This window comes from Pecten maximus, chromosome 1 (assembly GCF_902652985.1).
Source record: "Pecten maximus chromosome 1, xPecMax1.1, whole genome shotgun sequence".
Classification (NCBI taxonomy): Eukaryota; Metazoa; Mollusca; class Bivalvia; order Pectinida; family Pectinidae; genus Pecten; species Pecten maximus.
Genome location: NC_047015.1, coordinates 30,596,531 through 30,618,386, shown reverse-complemented (window position 1 = coordinate 30,618,386; position 21,856 = coordinate 30,596,531). Strand labels below are relative to the sequence as shown.

Here is a 21,856-nt window from a genome sequence, read left to right as displayed (position 1 = left end):
ACTCGCGGTTTGGTATTAGGTGTTGATATCCTCTGCTAAAGGTTTTTCACAATCTAATTGCAATTTCTGTATGAAAAGAAGATCTGTAGCGCTGAACAATGAAAACAGCAAACTCCATCATGATATGTGACAAAATTCTTATTATCCAGTCGATATTGACTTAATTTAAAAACCATCCAGAGCAAAATGTGATTTCCCTGGGGATATCTGTCGACTTTGTAAGTTTCAAACATGATTTCATTCTGATGCGACACATTGAGACACAGGGAAGCGTTCCGGTATTATGTTTGTGTTGTCAAAACTAATCGGGATAGTTATCCTCGACACCATCGTGGTGTAGTTTATACCATATACACAGGCTGATATTTCCAATAGTTTATCAAACTCTATTAATATAATCTGTTATATGGTTATTTTTCGTCGATCAAAAAGGATTAACTAGATTGTTTAAATTGTATACTTTGGTCGGTTTCTATGCCACTGGTGCCCCTTGTATATATACATTTAAGTATGAATAATATAGAGGAACCCGGATGATGCTACCAATGGTTTCTTTCTCAATTCACATGATCTGACAAGAATATTGATTAGATTTCTATATATAACATCGGCAAATTTTATATGCGTGGAAGCAAAATAACTTTTATTTTGTTGCCATAAGGCAGACACAGAAAATCTTCAGACAGCGCCATTATTCTTAGCTGACCAGCAGAAATAAGGCAAACTCTCAAGGGATGAACAGGACAATTAACTAAGCCATCAGAAAACAGTGTTATCGTTACATCTCATTTATCAGGGTCATAATGGTAAATGTAGCGGGAAAAAATATAGCACAGGGGGATAATAGAACGGTAGTTGTACGACGTCAGAGTGTTTCCCGCCAGTGCCACTGAGCGCCGTCTGGTGGCATTCCGATTCATTACGCATGCAGGATATATTGCTTTGTAGCACGCAGAACGAATATGTCAGATGATACTAGTGAGTTCATTTATTGTGTTCGGCCATTTCGAGGTAATGTGTTATTATCTTTCCTGAATGTTCACAACAGCAAAATTGGGTATTCTAAAAATTCAGAGGGAGAGAGAGAGAAAGATATATTTGCATAAATATTCTCTGAGTAGTATAGGAGTAAATGGATTCTTTCTGATATCGTTAGAGGTCAAAAATCAACTGTGTCATGGAAAGGCGTTAATAAACAGCTATGTCCCATCTAAGGAAGCCGCCACTGTATAAGTGCCGCGAATGCGCAGTCAGTTAGATCATCAGCAACGCAACCTCAGGTGAAGGTCCGAGGTGCGTGGTTCAACGATCCCTATTCGTGTCGGTTTGTGCTTCTCGTGGAAGTTGAGAAACGGGCCTGTCTGTGCTGTCATGGTTGACATGTTAAGGGCCTCCCGTATGTTGTTCAGTCAGGTAGTCACCAACTGCTACAAGGATACTCTACATCAAAATGACCCTGGTTGTTCATGGGACTATACACCCAGCAAACACATATGTGCGAGCTGCTTGAGTGTTGATGTGTTTTAGGAGGTTGTGGTATTTCGTGCTTGCCTCCATATAATAGCGCTGTACTCTTGCCGACCAATAAGTGCTACCTCACACTCCACTCGTTATGCTGACAACGGGCAAACCAGCAGCCCAACTTCCAAAAAGCTGAGCGTTTTTAGAGACTGGTTTCTCTACACCAAGTGACAGAACCAAAAGCCTTTCTTGCAGGGGGGAGCGCTTAACTAAAGGCCAAAATAAAAGCAGTGTCATTAGGAAGAAGCAAATAAAAAGATGCGAAAAGACGAGATAATAAATTTACGAATCGTGCAATGGATGTAGTAGGTACTATACTTCTGTCCTTCCTACATGGCAGGGATAAATACTAGTTGACCGCTATGCTGTAGTTCAAGTCTGAACTTGTTTACTAATGTATTTCATGATGTAGTCATAGTAACATGAACGATTATTGTTCCAAAATAATCAAAACGAAATATTTCATGATAAAACACTTCTTTGTTCTTGATTTGTACATACACTTCTTTATTTTGGCACTAAATACGGTGAACGTCCTCTTTTAACACGCAGATCGATTTTAGAAAGAAGATACCATTTATTGAACATGATTTAGCAGACATTTTCTGGTTTTGTTTGCTAGAATACATTTCAAGTAAAACAACATCACATCTATATATATACCATGTATCATATACCGTATTGATTTAACTTTTAACAGGTAAAACGTGTGAACATTTCAAATGTTAAAAATACGAGTCGAACATCAATACATCCTGCAGATTACCACGTCATTCTTAAACCAAGGCCGACCATTGTACGGGCATTTTTTAAACTTTCGGATGAAATATTTTCGATCCCTGAGACCCTATTAGCACTGGGTTTATCCGGTAGAGTTCGTTAATGGAGTAAGCTAGCGGTATGGCCTTGTAGAACACGAACCATGCTGCACATGCCAATGGTATAACACCATCACATGGCTACGGATCGATAGTGAAAAACATTCTCGATGGTTTTGTTTCACAAATATATTTTTAACTTGTTTCCGTATTATTGTACGGCCCATTGACAGTTGAAGTCAATGACATACCAAAAAATGGAGAGTTCTCAAAAAACATGCTTTACACTAAAGATTAAAACATCTTTTTAATACGTTAAAATTTCTATAAAGTAGTCATTGCATACAAATTTTGTTTGGCAACTATTAGTGACTGAAACTATAGTAAATAAGGGTTCATAGATGGAACATTATAAACTTTTCCGCATACGCCCTAATGATAGAATGTGTATAGATGAGGTAGACAGTTATTACATTGTTATATGCCCAAGAACATCGAAATGGTCATAAGGACTAAAAATGAAATCGGTATTAAACGATACAATATCCAACAAACGCAATATATAATACATGTATGTGAATGTATTGGTACACTCATGTAAATGGTATAAAATGATAAATGCGGCTATTGATACTCATATCCGGATCGATTAAACAAATTGACTGATAGTATGGCGTGATTTAGTGTTAGATTAAAGCACTATGCAATGTTATTCAAAACAATTTATAACTTTCCGTGATAACTTTCCGAACTAAGAAAGTCAAAACCATTTCAGAAAGTGTCAATATTATATTGCCAAATTCTGACAATCGGAAATTAGGTATGCAACTATCTGAAAGTTTGCTTGATACGAACAACAAGAAACATTATCATAAACTGCTATTGAGTTGATAAAATTTTGCCTTTGTCATAAAACATGGCCTTTGGCTATTGCTTACAAACTCTAATCGATTCAATTGTAACCAGTGTCTGTTCATGTGTGTGTATCTGGCCTTTCGGTATAATTCTAGATCTGGTAGGGCCAAGTAAAAGCATTCCCTAATGCTATCACATTACCAGTCAAGAGATTTTACTTGGAATTGAGAATAATACCTATGACCCTATGCTTGTACATGAATGTCCATACAAACATACCAATCTTTGATCTTAACCTGCCCAGCACCACTTACTGTTGCTGAAAGGACAAGGGCAGTTGGGTTAATTATCTCCTTGTTAACCGCTTGCTGTTTCCGGAACATGCAATTATTTTATACATAAGATAAAGACCCATGTCTGGCTCGTAACTTACCTAGCCGATTTATTAGCATTAAGTGGATAAGTACCTCTCCAATAACTTCTTCTGAACACGATCGGATTGCAAAGTAATCAGAGAATTTGGGAGAATGATCAATTTTATGTGATGCAGAAAATTTCCTATCTAACATTATAGCACAGATTACTTCGATGTTTTACAGTCAGTTCCCGAGCTCCACTATACAGAGTTGCATGTGTCCTCTTTCTGGAACTAATCACCGTCTTTGCAGGGTATTCGTTTTCATTAAATACTGGGGATCAATACTTGGATGGCCATATTGGGATTACCTGCCTTCTCATATAACTAAGCCTCTTTTGGCGCTCAAGACCTACGGCAACTGCTGCACTCATAAATGAACAAATGAATCTTTGATCTTACTTTGAATGATATTGAATGGTGACATGCACAGATATCTCAGAAGAGGTGATTCGCTGAAAGTAAAAGTATGGTTTAAAATCATACACATTAGAAGATAAAGTCATCTTGCTTAAGGCAACGAATTTGGAAGCGTCTGATTAATCTTCTGGTGGAGATGAAACGGACCGATGTCTTACAAATATGCCCATGAAATCCAGGATAATTTCTATTTGCAATAAAACAATGTATTTGCACTCATTAAGTATCCATTTCAAGGGCTGATTGCCCAACACACGCCAATTGATCACTACGAAGCACGAAAATGTCTTGAGACGTTAAACCATCACGAAATCTTCTATCACGAAACCAAAAGTGTAAGTAACATCTATATTTTAACAGTAATCTTCGTAACCATGGACTACCTGGACCACAATGGCCATAAGTGTTTTCAGAGGACAATCTCAGTAATTCCATGAAGAATGATATGGAAATCTCTGAAATCTGAACCTATGTGAAGGGTAAAATCTCGATAAACTACACGCACTACTGTACTATTACTGGACCACAATGTTTGAATACACAGACAATAATCTCTTTTAACTGTTTGGTAATATCACCAACAAAGTTATTTTTAATCTTCTTGAGAATACAGGCTGGTTAAACTATAACTGAAAAGCACGCTTTATTTAGCCTATGGTTTCGGAAGAAACAACATTTTCTATGTAAGAGCACGACATAAAAACTGATAGAATACTTACACTTAATTGGTCACTCCGATACTGCAATACACAGAATAACACTTCCCGGTAATAAAACTGCGACACCCCAATGGACTTAATTAATATGGGTGTAATTTGAATATTCCTGGTTTGAGCTTACATTCTATGCTACCCTACATCAAAAATACGTCAAAACGACAATAGCGAAAACAGATGGGAACGATTTTATTTACGGATATTTTGAAATTACGCAGGTAAAGATAAGATTATCAATTAAAAAATACCAAGGACGCTTAAACCTTTGGTCTTATTTTCGCATTATCTCTTTAAATGTAATTTGATACATTTTGTATGTTGGTATTTTGCTCTGGTTTCACCAGGTTTTTTTATATTAAAATTGCATTTTAGATCGAACCTTAGTAACATACTCTCGGATTGGTTTAAGTCATCTCGTTCCTCACCGAAGACATTCTTCAATTCGCAATTTCGCAACAAATACTCGACTTTGTTTATGAGCTGAAACCGGCACTCAGAATGAATGATGATTCCATGTCTTATTCATTGAACCTCAAATAGCGATGGGGTGCCATTAATTCATTATCATGACTTTATATTCTCACCTAAATTTAACATCAATCACATACAGTTGAGTGTAGACTAAAGGTTACACCCAAGTGCACTCCAAGTGCACTCCATTTGGACTTGGAGTGCACTCCGTTTGGACTCCAGGTAAACTTGGAGTGCACTCCAAGTGGACTCCGAGTCTACCTGGAGTCCTATAAGACACCATGTCTGCCCCGAGTCTATAATCAGACTATATTATCATTTATAAATACTTTGATGCTTTTAATATAATTTATATATAAATAAATGGATAATTACAAATTACTTTTGTTCTGTTAATGATTCTATTAACATTTGTTTAGCCTTCTAGGAATATTTATTTTATTGTTAATACATTATAATAATGCCTACATGTTAAATTTATATTTATTAAGATCCATAAAAGACAGTTATACAATTTATGCTATAGTCACGTTTCTATAAAGTTAATTGCTCATTATTTGATATTTTATTAAGTCAGTAAATCTTATTTCATTTTATTAAGGAATTGGAAATTATTTCAATTAGAATATTTATTACAGTAACTGTACATATATCATGACTGTAAAGGAAGTTTAGATAATGTATCTATATTATGTTATTGATTATTCAAAATATTGAAAATTTACTGTATTTAATGAATCATGTGTTTTTTTAATAAGACATTCTCTACATATATGTACTCAGTTCAGGCAAGTAATTATAAAATAAACATAATCATTTTAGTTTATATAGGATATATATTTAACTGCATCATTAGAAAAATATGCATTTACATCTGTACATATTTAGGAACATTAACTGGTTAAATTAATGTTCTGACATAATGTACACACATGTATGTAGTTCTGGACTACCCGTAATGATTGAATGACAGTATCTGTTTAATTGCTATTATTATTGGTCATGCATGACTGACTCTGGCCTGACACACCTGAGAACTGTGCCAGGTGAGTTTTAGGAGCCAGCTACAGGTACTGTCCTGGGTTCACAGAAATACTTATGTCAACTTTGTCACTCTATGGCTTCAAATGATGAAGCTGTGCAAAGCAGGGTGTGTTATAACCTCAGGCCAATTAACAGAACAGTAAGATTATCTCCTGACTTGAAGGAAAGGATTGTAGATCTCCATCTGAGAGGCCTTAATCAGACCAAAATTACATATACATGTATAAACGAAATACCAGTGTAATTTAGGTGGAAATGTCAAGATAAGCTGTAAAACCATTAACAAATTGGTTAACAGATTTAAGAAGACCAACTATTGAAATGAAGTCATTAGAAAGTAAACATAAGCTGTTTCACATTACATTTTAACCTGTCTAAACCGTAAATCTTTGCCGGTTTATGGAGGTGTCCGGTATGTAGAGGTACAATGTTGAGTGATATTTATAAGTTCAGAAAAAATAATGCAAATCAAATTAAGAAATGATAAAGTTCTTATCTTGTTATATTGAAAAAATAAAAAGACATTGCTTTAAAAATTAATTGTAAAGAAAGAGATTAAAGTAAAAAAAAAATCAGTGTAATTCCAAATGGTATAATAAATGTAAATTCACCTTTTCCCAGAACCAACCTATAGCCTTATACCCGTAATTAGTACACATTGTTCTGGTTCAGGAAATAAGATTATAGAGCCCGAGGTACAATTTGCCTCAGGGCAGTTGGACACAGCAACCTATGTACCATTTACCTGTAAAACTGACCTGTTGGAACTACATCGTTTTCTATTCCCATTCAGTCAATATCTATCATAATATGTGTCACTCATACATTTTGAATTGAAATGACCTTCCAAACATTTTATGTAACAGATACAGGTCATGAATGTACAATGGTTGTTCAAGTTAAATGTTCAAACTTTAAAAAAAAAATGACATAAGGCCAGCTGCAGTTGGTGTATGGAATGTTTGATAAGAATATACTTAACTCAAACATGAAAATTATATTAATCTATGTTGATTTACATATTGACTTCTTATACTTTATACATACTTCCATTATAATATCAAAGACATAAAGTAATAGAACCAGTTTGAAATGAAATATCCTTTTATTTCAAATATTTTTTTTATAATAATGACTTTTAACTGTTTCAAAAGTGTCAGATATAGACAGTCACAAGTCTGTACCTATATTCTATATATGACCTTGGTATAGGTCAGTCTGAGTTTCCTCTAGCCTTGACACCATACCAGACATGGTGTCAATGCCAGAGGAAACTCAGGCTAGGTAAAGGTAAGGTGTGATGACCAGTTTCCATCTAACAATTAAGGGGGTCTTTATCTAGTTAGATGACCGTGTGTACACCTGTCCAGAGCTTCACACCTTACGAGGTAAACTTGGAGGAAGAGGTCATTATTGGGGTCAGTGTAAGTCTGTCTTTTCTCCACACCCCTGTAATCAGGCTTGATATACAGGTAAATATTGACCTGGAAGTCTGGAAGTTGGGGAGGGGGGGTATTGTATCTTATATAACTGTTAAAAGAACTCCATGTATGACCAGGATTTAATGAGCCAGGTATAACAAAAAAGTTGGTTTACCAAATGGAAATTTAAGTCTGATGTTAAACTGTAAATCATTATTAGACATTCGATCCGGAATATGCTATCAAGGTGATAAAAAAACAACAACTTTCTTTTGTATTGTATGTTAAGATAAATATAAACTGTTGGAGGTAAAGTATTTGAAATATTAAAAACAGTAGTACTTCGAATACAAGATATTTCCAGTACACAATCAAACTCTACATTTTGAGAGACCACAAACAACTTGGGGGAGATTTATCTTATATAACTGTTAAAAGAACTCCATGTATGACCTGGATTTAAAGATCGAGGCAGGTATGAGAAAAAAAAAAAAAAACAACCCAAAAATGGTATACCAAATAGAAATGTAAGTCGGTCTGATGTTAAACTGTAAATCAAAATTAAGCATTGGATCCAGAATATGCTATCAAGGTGATAAAAAACCTTTTGTATTGTATGTTAAGATAAATATAAACTGTTGGAAGAAAAGAATTTGAAATATTAAAACCAGGAGTACTTCGAGTACAAGATATTTCCAGTACACAATCAAACTCTACATTTTGAGAGACCACAAACAACTTGCCAAATACATTTTAATTTCTATTAATTTACGTGGCTTGTTAAAACTCTCCAAATCAAAGGAATGCTATCAAACATTTTTCAACAAAGTGCCAGATCTATTCATTTTATATAGGTTTACTAATAGAAAAAAATCAATTATATTAGATGCTGTTAGTTAACTAACGAAAAATGAACCAACAAAATAATAAGATATTATAAACAAAGATAAAACAGTAACACGTATCTTATTGTTACCTGTTTAAGGAGTCTAAATGTATAAGAGTATACATCTATCTATAAACATTATGTATACATGCAGGTTACAGGTACATGTAATACATATGGAACCAGGTAGGATTGGAGCCTGATAGGACTCCAGGTAAACTTGGAGTGCACTCGGAGTGCACTCCACGTTTACCTGGAGTCCAAACGGAGTGCACTCCAAGTCCAAACGGAGTGCACTTTGTGTAACCTTTAGTCTACACTCAACTGTACCTTTCTACCGTAAGATGACCAAAATGACTAAAACGTAAATGTATAGTATGATTTCGATTTTCTGAGACGTCTGATATTTTCTCCTTGTAGACTTTAAGAGCCTCCGGTGAACATATCTTCGTGATTTTTTTGGACCAGTTCTATCTATCATTGACCTTGAACCTTTTTGTCTATTTTTCAGACGATATTCACTAGTTTGCATTTAACCTGTGACTCTTCGTAATTTAGGAAACCTTTATCTTATTCCTGTTCAGACAAAATGTTTGCATAAGGCACTTAAACGTCAGACACCCCGCGAGATATAGACAATGTATGGTTAGTCGCGAGGTTATAACAGACACATCTAACTTCACAGTTATTACGATACTCCCGCAACGCTACATAGCTTTGTTTCAAGTAACGGCCGGTCATGTAAAAAATAACGGAAACCGAGCGAAACGTCATGGCAGGGAAACGGGTCTCATATATCTACATATATCACAGTGGCAACATTGAGCACTTCCATTTCCTTTAACAATGAACACCTTGTTTAACTAGAATTAAACATTCAGTTCCTTCGGTAACAATTCTATGTAGAAATACAACAAAATCCCTCTGTTACCTCGAATACACCGGTTGTATCTTTTTTCATGACCTCATTGACTTCGATTTTCGGCTGTGTATAATAGATAAAGGAATAAAGCATAAAGGAAAGACGACGACATATTTTAATTCCAAGAGTCGATATTATTATCTTACTCTTCATCAATACAAAAACAAATTCATTTGGGCTAGAAAATCGGGGAAACACCGGACACAACATCAAACAAACCAATTGTTGCATAAAACAGAAACAACATTTAACGAACCAAATTCTAAAATGGTCGACAAAACGGTTAAAAAGATAAACAGTCTCAACTAGACCGAACTGTACCATGTAAAAAAGCTTTCAAATAGTCCAGAATTGGATCATATTTTCTCTGTCAAATAGAAGTTTAGGACTCGTTACATTATTGTTAAGATTATTCGTGTAGGCTGCAGTTCAATCCAATTCAACAGAAAGTATTTGGTTCCATGTGTTGCAATGGGGTTTGGTTTAGTTTTGGATCTGATAAACTGAATATTATTGTTAATGTATAATTTTTTACTTTTTACTCTAACATATATCATAACACTTTAGATAACCGATTTTTTGTTAGTAGTCACAAAAAATATATCTACTCAATAGACACATCTAGGTATCAGTGTACCATTGGTGCAACGTTAAGTTCCACATTGAAAACTCTGATTTGTAAATACTACTAAACGCTAAGATGCCGACATTGCCGCTATGTTTGCCATTTCGAGCTAACGACATTCCCTATACTTATTATAGATAGTAATCTTATTTATGTTTTTTTCTCGGTCGATCCGACAACTATGATCATTGAACAAGGCTAGGACAGGAAACAATCCATCTGCCTTAACATTTTACATGCAAATCTCACATTGATTAAATTCATTATTCTTATTTAACCTTAACAATGTTAGATGTGTGTACATCCCCTTTCAGATGTTATTTCTTTCTCACTGATCAAAATGGGATGTTAAGGACATTGGAACTAGGCCACTCTAATATAGCGATAAATGATCTGTAAACTAATGCAAACTATGATAAACGGGGTTGTATGGGGCAGAGACCTAATTGTGTTGTGACTCGTCTATATTCTTCTATAACTTCTGTCATGGACAATCACGACATCTAATTAAATAAGAAAAATATAGGATTCAGATGCTGTGTATACATACTGGCTCATACAATAAGGTCCTTATTGAACATATAAGGATATTCGAGTTTAACGAGACTATTAACTACATAATATGAGGGTTTAAGATAGGCTTCAGATAAAGGAAGGAGGGAAGGAATTACAGATCAATCGAGAATACATTAAGATTTTCCAAATGAAACACCCAATATGATATAAACCTGTTTGTCACCCACTACATGATAACAAAAACGACTAAATTTTGTGATCTTATGTTTTTGTTCTTTTTCTTAACAACCTCTTCCTAATTTCTTCCTTGACACTGTCTCACTTTTGGCCTTAAGGTGAATGTTCACCCTCTGTGAGGAAGGTTTTGGGTTCTGTCTCCTTGTCGATACATACCAGATACATACCAGAGTCTACAACAATGGTAGTTGCAACTCCCTTTTAACGCTTGGCATTTTGGGATTGGGACGACCGGTTCGCCTGTTGTCAGTATGTGTCAGTATATGTCCTGCTGAATGTCTTCTACATCAGATTCGCACTATCACAAGGAGGCAAACAGAATAGACAAAATCCAAATAAAAAGATACTAATTCTTTCAATTGTAGAGGCAGCTCGATGTCGGTGTCTTAGGTAGAATACAGATATAGAACATTTCGCAAGACAGATACACAGTTCGATAAAAACAAGTTTAAATCTTAGTTTCTCCAATGTACCCGAAACAGACTCCTCTTTATTGCTCGATAATCGGGAAGCAATAAGGATGTGAGAATTTCACTTGCTGTTTCAATTTGACTTAATTATTAACAGCCTGTGATAAAGGCTAGGGGTTCCGCGGGATATCATAGTCTGTTGTATGATATTTCAAACAACTGAAGTGAAGCGGTTCTAAGAATTGTATTTTTATGGCCCATCGACAATACATATTGAGTCAGAAGGACGTTCACCGAAAAAATCACATCAAACTCAAACAAAAATGCTAAAGGGTTCAAATTTAAAAATCACTTATATTATACAAACAGATTACAAAACCCATGCTATTTTATGTTATATTTCTATTGAATATGACTAATCATATATAAGACATAAAGAATTAGCATAAAAAGGGTCTCACGAATCCTTTTGAAATCTGAGAATTCAAAGTTAATAAGTTTGACAGTTTGGTTTGGTTTGGTTGGTTGGTTTATTTTGTTTAACGTCCTATTAACAGCTAGTTTGACAGTAAAAGGTTGATATAAGGCACGAAAAAGGACGATCTTCCTACAAGGGCCGGCAGCACATTGCTGACCTGAACATTGTAGGAAAAAACTAAAAGGGGCACAATCCGATTTACCTTTGGGAACCAGGGTCTTTATTTCGAAACTGCCAACGTGCTCACAAAGGAAAATCTGGGTGCGCCCCTTTCTATGTTTACCTTCTATGTTGAGATCAGGTAATTCGCTAACGGCCCCTGTGGATCTTCCTTTCGTGAAATGTAACTATAGGTGAAGAATGTATGGCCGATGTGCAAACGCGACAGGACAATTTCCTCTCGACGTTCTCTCCACTTCTCCACACGATACGTAACCAGTTAAGTTTGCCGTTTGTTACCGATGGTTTCGCTAGTTCAGTGTCATCAGGTTTATTATCAATTGTTTAAATCGGCATATGACAGTGTAATGTCGCTTTGTTGTCCGTTGCCTTTGCAGCCTTATCAACTTTCTCATTCCAGTAATTCCGAAATGACCAGGAATTATAAACAGGATAAGGTGGCATGTCATTAAAATTTTATGGATGCAAAAACTACATCTTGTATTAGAGTAAAATGAACATTTTCCATTTTTCAATACTTATAGGTACCGACAGTCCGAGCAGATCACCGAGTAGATCATTGTTATGGTGATCTTGTTTGTTCTATTTCATCTTAAAAGTTGGCGCACTCCCTAGATGACATCAATTTGTTAATATAAGGCTGCAACATGCGATGAGATACAAAAAGCATATTGTTTGTTTGCTCCCACTGGGGATAGTTACTATCATAGAAACTTCCTATTCACGTATAATATACGATGTCTTGTTAACTTGTTAGTCGCTTACGACCTTTCAGCGGTCGATATATATCGTATGTCATATGATGGACGGATTGTGAAGATAGTTCTCACAGCTAACATCAATTTAAAATTAGTTTCTCTGACATTTTCCCCTACCCATATATAACCCCCACTATACATAGATATGAAGCGACCCCGTCAACTGACGCCTTGGTCCGCCTACAAGGAACGTCATCTCTCATGTCTATACCAATTAATCACGTGCCCATAATTCGAGATGGATTTTCCTGATTTTATGCCCGGAAGTGGATTCTGAGTGGTTGTGTGACATCCATATCAGAAACTGTTATCCCCTAATGTCGTATAATATGACAATAATCACTCGCCATCACTATATCATTAGATATACAATTTATCAAATGTGTTTTCTCTCTTTTATATCTTCCAGAATCATCATGTAAATTAACTGAATGGACGACGACTGTTGCCTGGTGGGAAGACATTAACGTTGCATAGACGGCGCTTCAGACAGCTTCAGCGCCTGTACAATAACACACTAAAGAGGCCGGTAAGCATGGTGCAGCTGTTTTATTACGAGACTCGGGGCAAATGTTGCCGCAAGGTGTTTAACTATGAGGGTTACCCTACCAAAGTCATGTTATTTCCGTACGAGGGATGGGCCCAGCCTGCTCTCGTGTCTTACTGGCTTCTGAAAACCTATTGGTGGAGCCGCTCGCGCTGCAAGATAGTTGAGGTCTCAGGGGTCAAAAAACGCACCACCAAGGGGAAAATGGCGGACAAAGGTAGCGGAGCAATGACCATTACGGGAAAATTCAAAGACACTGTATGTCCTGATTTTAGGATGACGTTGACGACGAATATAAGTAACGCCGACTTCCAACTCGGATACTGCGTCACTGGAACGCTTGAACGAGGTGACAAGAAAAGGGCTGATCTCCAACTTACACATTTTGCTATGGTTAAGAGAAAAGGATATTGACATGACCCCGTGTTCCTTTCCATCATGCGAAAACTCAAATATTGATATTTTGTCCATTTTCTTCCATATTGGGCGCGATATGATATCACCTGAAAACCGGTCGCCTGATTAAGATCAAGATGGACGCCCATTCTCTTGTTCCATTCCAGTGCAATAGATATACGTCGTCATTCCGTGTTGTGCCAATGCAGTGTATCCGCCAGCCATAAGTAGTCGATGAAAACTTGCATCCAGTTGTGTACCTGGAATAACTCAGAATTGGAATTCGGAATGATTAGTACTCCCGAATGAGAGCTCCTGTAGATTAGTATATTAATTGATATAAATGTTTTGTTTGAGTTGTGAGTAACACAACGAAATGGTTCAAAAGAACTTACGTTATTATTAGATTATTTGTTACATTAGAATCTTTTATAGTCTATTGATTTTTGTTGTTTGTAGTTATATGTTTGTGCCAAGTTGTAGCGAATTTGTTTTGATTGTTTATACATATACATAGCTTTATATTGTTAGAATGTTTGCTTGTCATATTTATAAAAATACAACATATCTTTATATAATTTAAAGACGTCCACTCATCACTTTTATCGTTATTGATAATGACTAGTCGGTCGATAACCGTGTTAATGTAAAATAAATTCGTGAGAGAGATACATTTTATTTTGTCATATTCTTGAAATAAACCGCATTTAGTGTTCAACAAAACCCGAAAGAACACTTCTTGTAATAAAATTGTCGTTACTTGCCGATACACAGTTCGATGTTGTAACAGATGAAGTTGATTGCGTCATAATAGATCAATTTGGCCATGTGGACAATGTAACAGCGCGCCCTGATGACAACCAGATTTTACAGAACGATGGAAGGAAGTTAGCATCAGCCGACGACGTGGTATATATGTATGAGGAATGTGTCTCATTCAAAGTTATTACCTCTCCAACGCGGGTCTCTCCGGAGGCTAGGAGAAATAAAGTATGGAGCTCTAACGACCATACCTTAAAACCACGCCAACTGTTGTAAAGGAATGCTACTATAGAAAGCACATTGGGTTCAGGCATTTCAGAAAACGGAAATTGAGAAGAAATCCAGCCGTGGAGAGTGACAGTGATGTGTGAGATTTAGCGCGTTAAATGTCGGTAAATTCAGTCATTAAATATGTGTGGAGAGAACAGATATCCCTCGAGTACTGCAATGTCTATAACTGTATAATCAATGGTTTGATTGTGTAATGGTTGCATTGTAAACAGAAAGGAGGTCATATGTAAGAAATTGTCATGGAATGTCTTGGCCTGCTGTTACCATTCCGTTTCTTTATTTCCCGCTGGACATATGCTATCTAGAAATTATTGACGTTGTTTAAAGGAATTATCATTATTTTTTTTCAAATTCAACTAAACGTTAAACAACATGAAATTTAAAATCTTTACATTTTTCATTTCTTATAAGTAGACCAGACGCATCTACAACAACTCTCTCAAATTACAGAAGCAAAGCCTAACAAGTAATCATCTAATTCGGATATCTAATGAATATTTACAAAACAGGTACAGTACAAAAGGGGTAACAGATGAAATACAAATGACTTTCAACGGCCAATTTGAATCCTTTCGGTTGGAATCAAAAGCATTATCAACCTTGTTTTTTTATCATGCTGGTATAAAATTTTGAAATTTCCTAATGATAGAAACATACCAATTAGCCTATTTATAAGGTAAAGATGCGTATTCAAGGCCAAAATAATATACAATGTGCTAAGTCTGAAGAAATAAACTGAATGCCATCATGCATTCTTGTGTTGTTCTATTTTAGGACTAATTCGATTGTCTAGTATCCTTTATGTAATGAAGGAATTAAATGATGTTTTAAAAAGCTACATCTCAGACAACATGTATTCATGACCATTGGAAACAAGAAACGACGTATCATTGTACCATATCAAAATTACATGACTTACACTATTACTACCCTTCGAAAGATTCAGCTTCTCTTTAATTTTTAAATGACGTAAAGTAAGTAACTGCCTCCCGAAGAGAATACATTGTGTTCCACCTCTATATTTGGTACATAACTTTGTCTTATAACCGATAACTTTTTCGACATTGTGATTATCTATAATTCTGTACCTTGGATGACATTTCATGCATTTCTTTTGTGACAAGCAGTGTCGGCGATGTAGCATCTTAACTTTTCATATTATACAAAACGGTCCGAGAAGCCAAGTTGTCTCACAACCTGGTCCGTGTATCAGGTGACTTAATCACCAACGCTTGAATATGTATATTTCAAAGGAAATGAATAATATCATCGACCAACGAAATGCTAATCTATCAAGGGTATTTTAAATAGTCTTCAGTACGTTTTAGAGGATTTGACGATAGTGATTTGCGAATATTGAATTAAAGGCAGTGTATGTGGTTTATTGAATACAGTCTATGTTTGGGTAAAAAGAAATAGATGTGAAATGAAGAACTGACGGGTGAGATAGTTTGTGGTATCTTAAGATATTAATGACTTATCTACAATAGAGGTTGTTTTTTCGACGTTTAAACTTTCTAAATTTCTTTCCTAAGTTTGAAAGAAAGAAGATATATTTCCTGAAATTATGAAAGTGGCCATGATTTTCTGTAACATTAAATAAGGTATCCAACTTTCGCAATTATATTTTACCTGGAAAATAGCGAAGATAGAATCCGTTGAAAATAACAACCTTTACGAGGATGAGCATGTACACTACTGTTTGTCCCATTTATGTTTGTACATCTGTCTTATATAGTATATTATGATTGCTTACAAGGCCACATTACTACATCAATACATGTACTTCATCAAAAACATACATGTCATAGATAAAGTTTGAAAAAATTACCTTGCATTGTTATTTTTTTTTATTCAACGTCCCTTTAGGTTTTGGTTTTGTATTGTTTAACGTCCTATCAACAGCTATGATCAGTTAAAGAGGAGAATGCGTGCTTGTATTTTGGGAGGCGCAGTATATTCGTGTTTGTCTCTTGTGCTGTTTGCAAGCCACAGTGCAACTAACCACCGAAAAGGAACACAAATGTACAAAGGACCAAGGATTAATTCTGTTTTTTCTTGCATAGTTCAAATCAACAAAACTAAAGAGCCTATTTCCGCAAATCTTTCATTTTTTATGTTTTAAATGCTGTATGTTTAAAAAAATTATTGTCGCGCAATCGTACTCTGATATTTTTCTACTGAAAGAAATAAATAAATTACGGATCTTTATTCATTTATTTTGTAATGTTTTACGGTACATGGACAGTAGGACACATTTTGGACCAAGCAGCACTGTAAACAGACGTTCACAAAACTAAAAAGAACATCAAAGTGTTATCATAATCAACTCAAATAATAAGAGATTTGATCGGTTCATGAAAATATACACTCATAACTTTAAAGTATGAAAGGTATTCTAAATCGACCCTTTTTATGTACCACCAACGTAAAGAATATACACAAATGTAGTATCGAAGAGTGTATATTGACGAGTACCTTGATGAAAATGAAAATGCATTCCCTACAGACGTATGGCATGCAAGCTGCATGGAACCCACATTACAATGCATTGTAAAATTCACTGCATTCCTACAGGTCGATATCAAATTCGTGTTAGCTTCTGGCCTACTTAATGAAACTTTCATGTCAAACATGCAGTATTGTATTTACATATGAATTGACTCTATTAACCTGTGGAATTCAATTCTGTCGGTCTGCAATGCAGTTTGCTATTAACATACACATTGTTTTATGGCATTCTTAATGCAAGTCTTCCTTTGATTGTTGTATCGGGTATGCAAAATATCCAGCATTAAACTGCTTTCACTAAGAACATCTTCTAAACGGTACTTCCCAGAATAAGGCATGTAAAGTGTATCGAATCGCGACTCCATTGATAGTCATTTTACACAAATTATTCTTATAGCGAAAAGATTTTACCAATTATCATTTCCATATTTCGAATTGACTTTTAAATGATTTAGATGTGAGATCGTATGGTAGATGTTAGATGTGAGATCGTATCGTAGATGTTAATTACAAAGTAATACATTAATTACGACAACAATGACCACTGTTGTTGTTCAAGCTATGTGTGTTTACATGTCTTAACTCTTTACGTTACTTTGTTTTATTTGATGCAGTCTTCGTTTATTTGAAGTTGCTTTCTTGGTATTTTCATTCACATCTGTTTTGAACCTGCTGGCCTTTTCTTCGATGATGGTGTTTAATAATACACGTATAGAATGTGTTCCCATTTTGGATTTAAGTCTTAATATGTACAGTTCACGTTCACAAGGGGCCGCGGTGGCCGAGTGGTTAAGGTGTCCCAACACTTTAACACTAGCCCTCCACCTCTGGGTTGCGAGTTCGAAACCTACGTGGGGCAGTTGCCAGGTACTGACCGCAGGCCGGTGGTTTTTCTCCGGGTACTCCGGCTTTCCTCCACCTCCAAAACCTGGCACGTCCTTAAATGACCCTGGCTGTTAATAGGACGTTAAACAAAAACAAACAAACCAAATCACGTTCACAAACACTTTTCCTTTAATACCCCTACCAAAACGTATGACTTAGAACCTATATTTCCAATAACTGTAAACCAGGAATAACTTGCATCTCAAAAACGTAATTGGAGAAATATCATATGTAAGCAGTCTATTGTAGCGTAGATCTTCTCCAGTGCAACTGACAGCACTGCAATATACGTGGGAAAATCCTATGGCGACACTACGTTTAAGGATAACAGAAAATACGTCATTCATATCCGTATTTGTTTTCGTCAGATAATAATTTTAAAGGCAGTGATTCTCTTTGTGAATAATCATGAATTCCAAGATAGCTGCTGGTAATGCCATTATGTAAATGAAATGACCGTACCAGTTGATAAGTCGGCCGCAGGAGGCAATATGTAACGGCATGAGATCGTAAAGCTTTCGAGCGTTGAACGGTGAGGCGCAAGTTTACTTAAAGTCAATATGAGAGAACACTTTATCTTAAACGCGGCTAACATATTGCTTCTAAAGCAATAAATTCCTATTCGGAGCAGAGGATGTTGCGGGATTTAGACGCGAGACAGTAAAACTAGTGTACAATTTCGATACATAATTGAGTCTCGGTATATTCTTAGAAACAATATAAAAGAAATATAAACAAGACTCGTATACAATAAATGGAATTCTGGAACAGACAAGCAAAACACAGCTAACATCAGTACCACATACGAACAATACATCTTATAAATATCCAACATATTGGTTGTACAGCGATAAATGACTACTCAAGGAATCCAATTAACATATGTTAGTCATAATTCCCGTGAATTTGAAACAAATAGGAGAAAAGCAGATTGTAAAAATATTTATATTTGTTAGTTTATGTTTACGGTTCAAAGCAAAGATAACATTTTGCTAAGTTTTTTTTTAGTTTATTCTGTCAAATAAAAAAGTTTGCTAAGTGTTATTCATTTCCATTTCCTACATGTACATATGAAAATGTATTGGTTTTAAATAACGATCAAGAAATTGTTATCAACACTATGAGAAAAACGCTTACTTTAATGGGGCCAAATTAAAGATCGATCGCGCTGAAATATTACGTCGAAGGCATACTGCTATAGAATATTTCTCAGTATCGGTATATTTTTGTTTGTCTTTTTGTGATAACGCAGAATTGATGCCGACTTTGTAGTGCTATCTCACTGAAGCATACTGCCGACGACACCCACCAGACCATCCGACGCGGTCACATTATACTGACAATGGGCGAACCAGCCCACTCCTAATATACTGAGCGTTAAACAGGAGTGGAAACTTCTACTTTTAAAAGACTTGTATGTCTCGGCCAGGGGACAGAACCCCAAAGGTCCAAACCGGGGCAGTGTCAAGGCAGATATGAGGAAAAAGGAACTTGTTTAGAAAGAAGAAAAAAATAGATCGCTAATTTGTTCCCCTCTTACGATCATGAAATGGAGGTAGCAGGTACTATTTGTACGCCCACCTGCAGGGAAAACTCCAAGATGTAAAATAGTGATCGATGACACACGTCATGATGTTTGATAGAGTTCAGCGTCTTTAACAATGCTATCAATTAATATGTACTGAGTTTAAAACATTTAAAAACTATTCCAAATGGAAATATGGATTTTAGTAGAATTTATGATAAATACATTCAAAAAATGTCTGCTTTAAAATCGGCTGGAATATGCAACTTAAGATAATTATGAAATAAGTACTGCAGAATTTCTGAATATCCAGTTGTATGTGCGTGCTAATGAAAATCGATCTCTACAAGCTCGCTAAGACAACAAACTTCCGGTAGATAGGAGTACAAAGATAGTACATTTCCGGAATATCCCATGTCTGTTAATGCTAGCTTTCAGGACTGATAATACAATCGCATAACTATATCAGTGGATCAATTTTAAAATGTGTAAACGTTATCATCTCTTGCAATAAAAGCTCTTTACTGGAATTATGATGTCTTCATACACCTTCCTATGCTTCCTATGGAATTTAGAATTTCCGTCTTTTGTTGATACTCAAAATCCTAATTCCGTCATGCTTAATACTTAACAAACAGTAATAGCCTTTGCCAAATAATGGATATGACACTACATTTTATAGTTTTTTGGACTCGTCAACAAATGCTGGGGGCCAAAGTTATGGGAATCCGAAAGGAACAGCAAACAAATCAAAATGGTAAATGTTAAATTACAAAAGGGTATGTGAATTGAACTCACTTAGTAATGGACGATACGTTAATTGAACTGGAACTGTCTTTGTTCAGACATGATTATTTCTATTGTTTAATTTTAGTTATTCGATAGACTCATTTTTTATGCACAAACGTAAAAAAGCATTTTTTTTTATCGTGCTTGTGTAATGAAATGTAAATACTCACATACAGACAACAGATCCATTGAGTTCTCACCTATGTCATTCCCTTAAAAGGTAGGGACAGGTGATTGGTTGTTTTAACGGTTAACAGGTTATTTACTGCTGAAGTTATCATAAAGGTAAATGGAGAAGGATGCCAGGGACGTTTCTGTAACATTTGCTTCAACCACGATATGATAATTATAAAATTATCATGATAATTATGTAATTATCATAAATATGGACGGAGAAAATATAAATCTTTATTTGAGACAGTTTACAAAATATATTTGATCACCAGTGTACCTTTCAAAATTAAGGAGCGTATATATGATTACACATATGAAAATCAGAGCACACAAATTATTAATCAGGATTAATACACAAGCGCAGGTTAAAAACGACAGATATAATTGAATTCTCTATCGAAATCCATAAACATCAATAATGAATTTTCTTTCAAATGAAAAATGCTCAAACTACCGGTATGGAGTACAATTACGTCGTTGTCCAAGATACATGTCACATGCACCATGGATATTGAGGAAATTGCCCGGTCTTTTACTTCTTCTTTGATCTACTTTCCTTTGGTTTTGTTAAACTTGTTGCCTAATTCGATTGACGATTACTGCTATATCTCTAGCGGTTTTCAGTTCCAATAGGGTACAGTGTGACTGTTAAAAATATTTGGTTTAAATGTCGCATGTACGTTGAGAGAAATGCTCCGCTCCAGTAACCTAGATCATCTTTTGCTATGTGCAAAATACTCACACATAAAATGTCCCTCGACTACTTAAACCTCACTTTTATTCAATGGTATGGTAATAGATCAAGTAACAAACGAGACTCGCTAATACAGTCCTTTCCCTCTATTGATTCGCTCAGTGTTTGAAGTCGACAGTATATGTTAACGTACGTCTGATGCAGACATCGTCGTTACAAAGAAACAGTCGAATGTGCGTGAAGAAAAAAACGAGAGAGAAGATTCTTTGATACAACAATGTTGATTCTCAAGAGAACAGATACCATGAATGAAAAAAGGCCGTGTGATTGATCTTTCAGAACATTTGTTTCATGGGATATAATCACTTCATTACATGTCATGAGAACGAATCTGGCTATAAAATCTTTTTGTTATATCACAGTTGTTTCAAAATTGTCCCCAGAGAAGATCTCTGGTAGGGAACGACTGGTTCCCTCTGACCGAATTATTCGCCTTTCTATAGCAATACAGCACGTTAAACACTGCTCACTGACCTATCGCTATTCAGGCTACATTACTGGCGTTTCTTTTGCGGAGTAGTTGGCTTCA

At 35.6% G+C, this 21,856-nt stretch overlaps 1 protein-coding gene across 1 annotated transcript in view; it reads left to right on the top strand.

Moving 5' to 3' along the window:
- Positions 1–16,394, top strand: part of LOC117329915 — a 40,320-nt gene extending 23,926 nt beyond the window's left edge. The window contains exon 2 of the mRNA XM_033888152.1: positions 13,103–16,394. Coding sequence (XP_033744043.1) covers positions 13,229–13,654 — 426 coding nt within the window. The 5' untranslated portion in view covers positions 13,103–13,228 and the 3' untranslated portion in view covers positions 13,655–16,394. The remainder of the gene's footprint in view (positions 1–13,102) is intronic.
- The last annotated feature ends 5,462 nt before the right edge of the window (positions 16,395–21,856 follow it).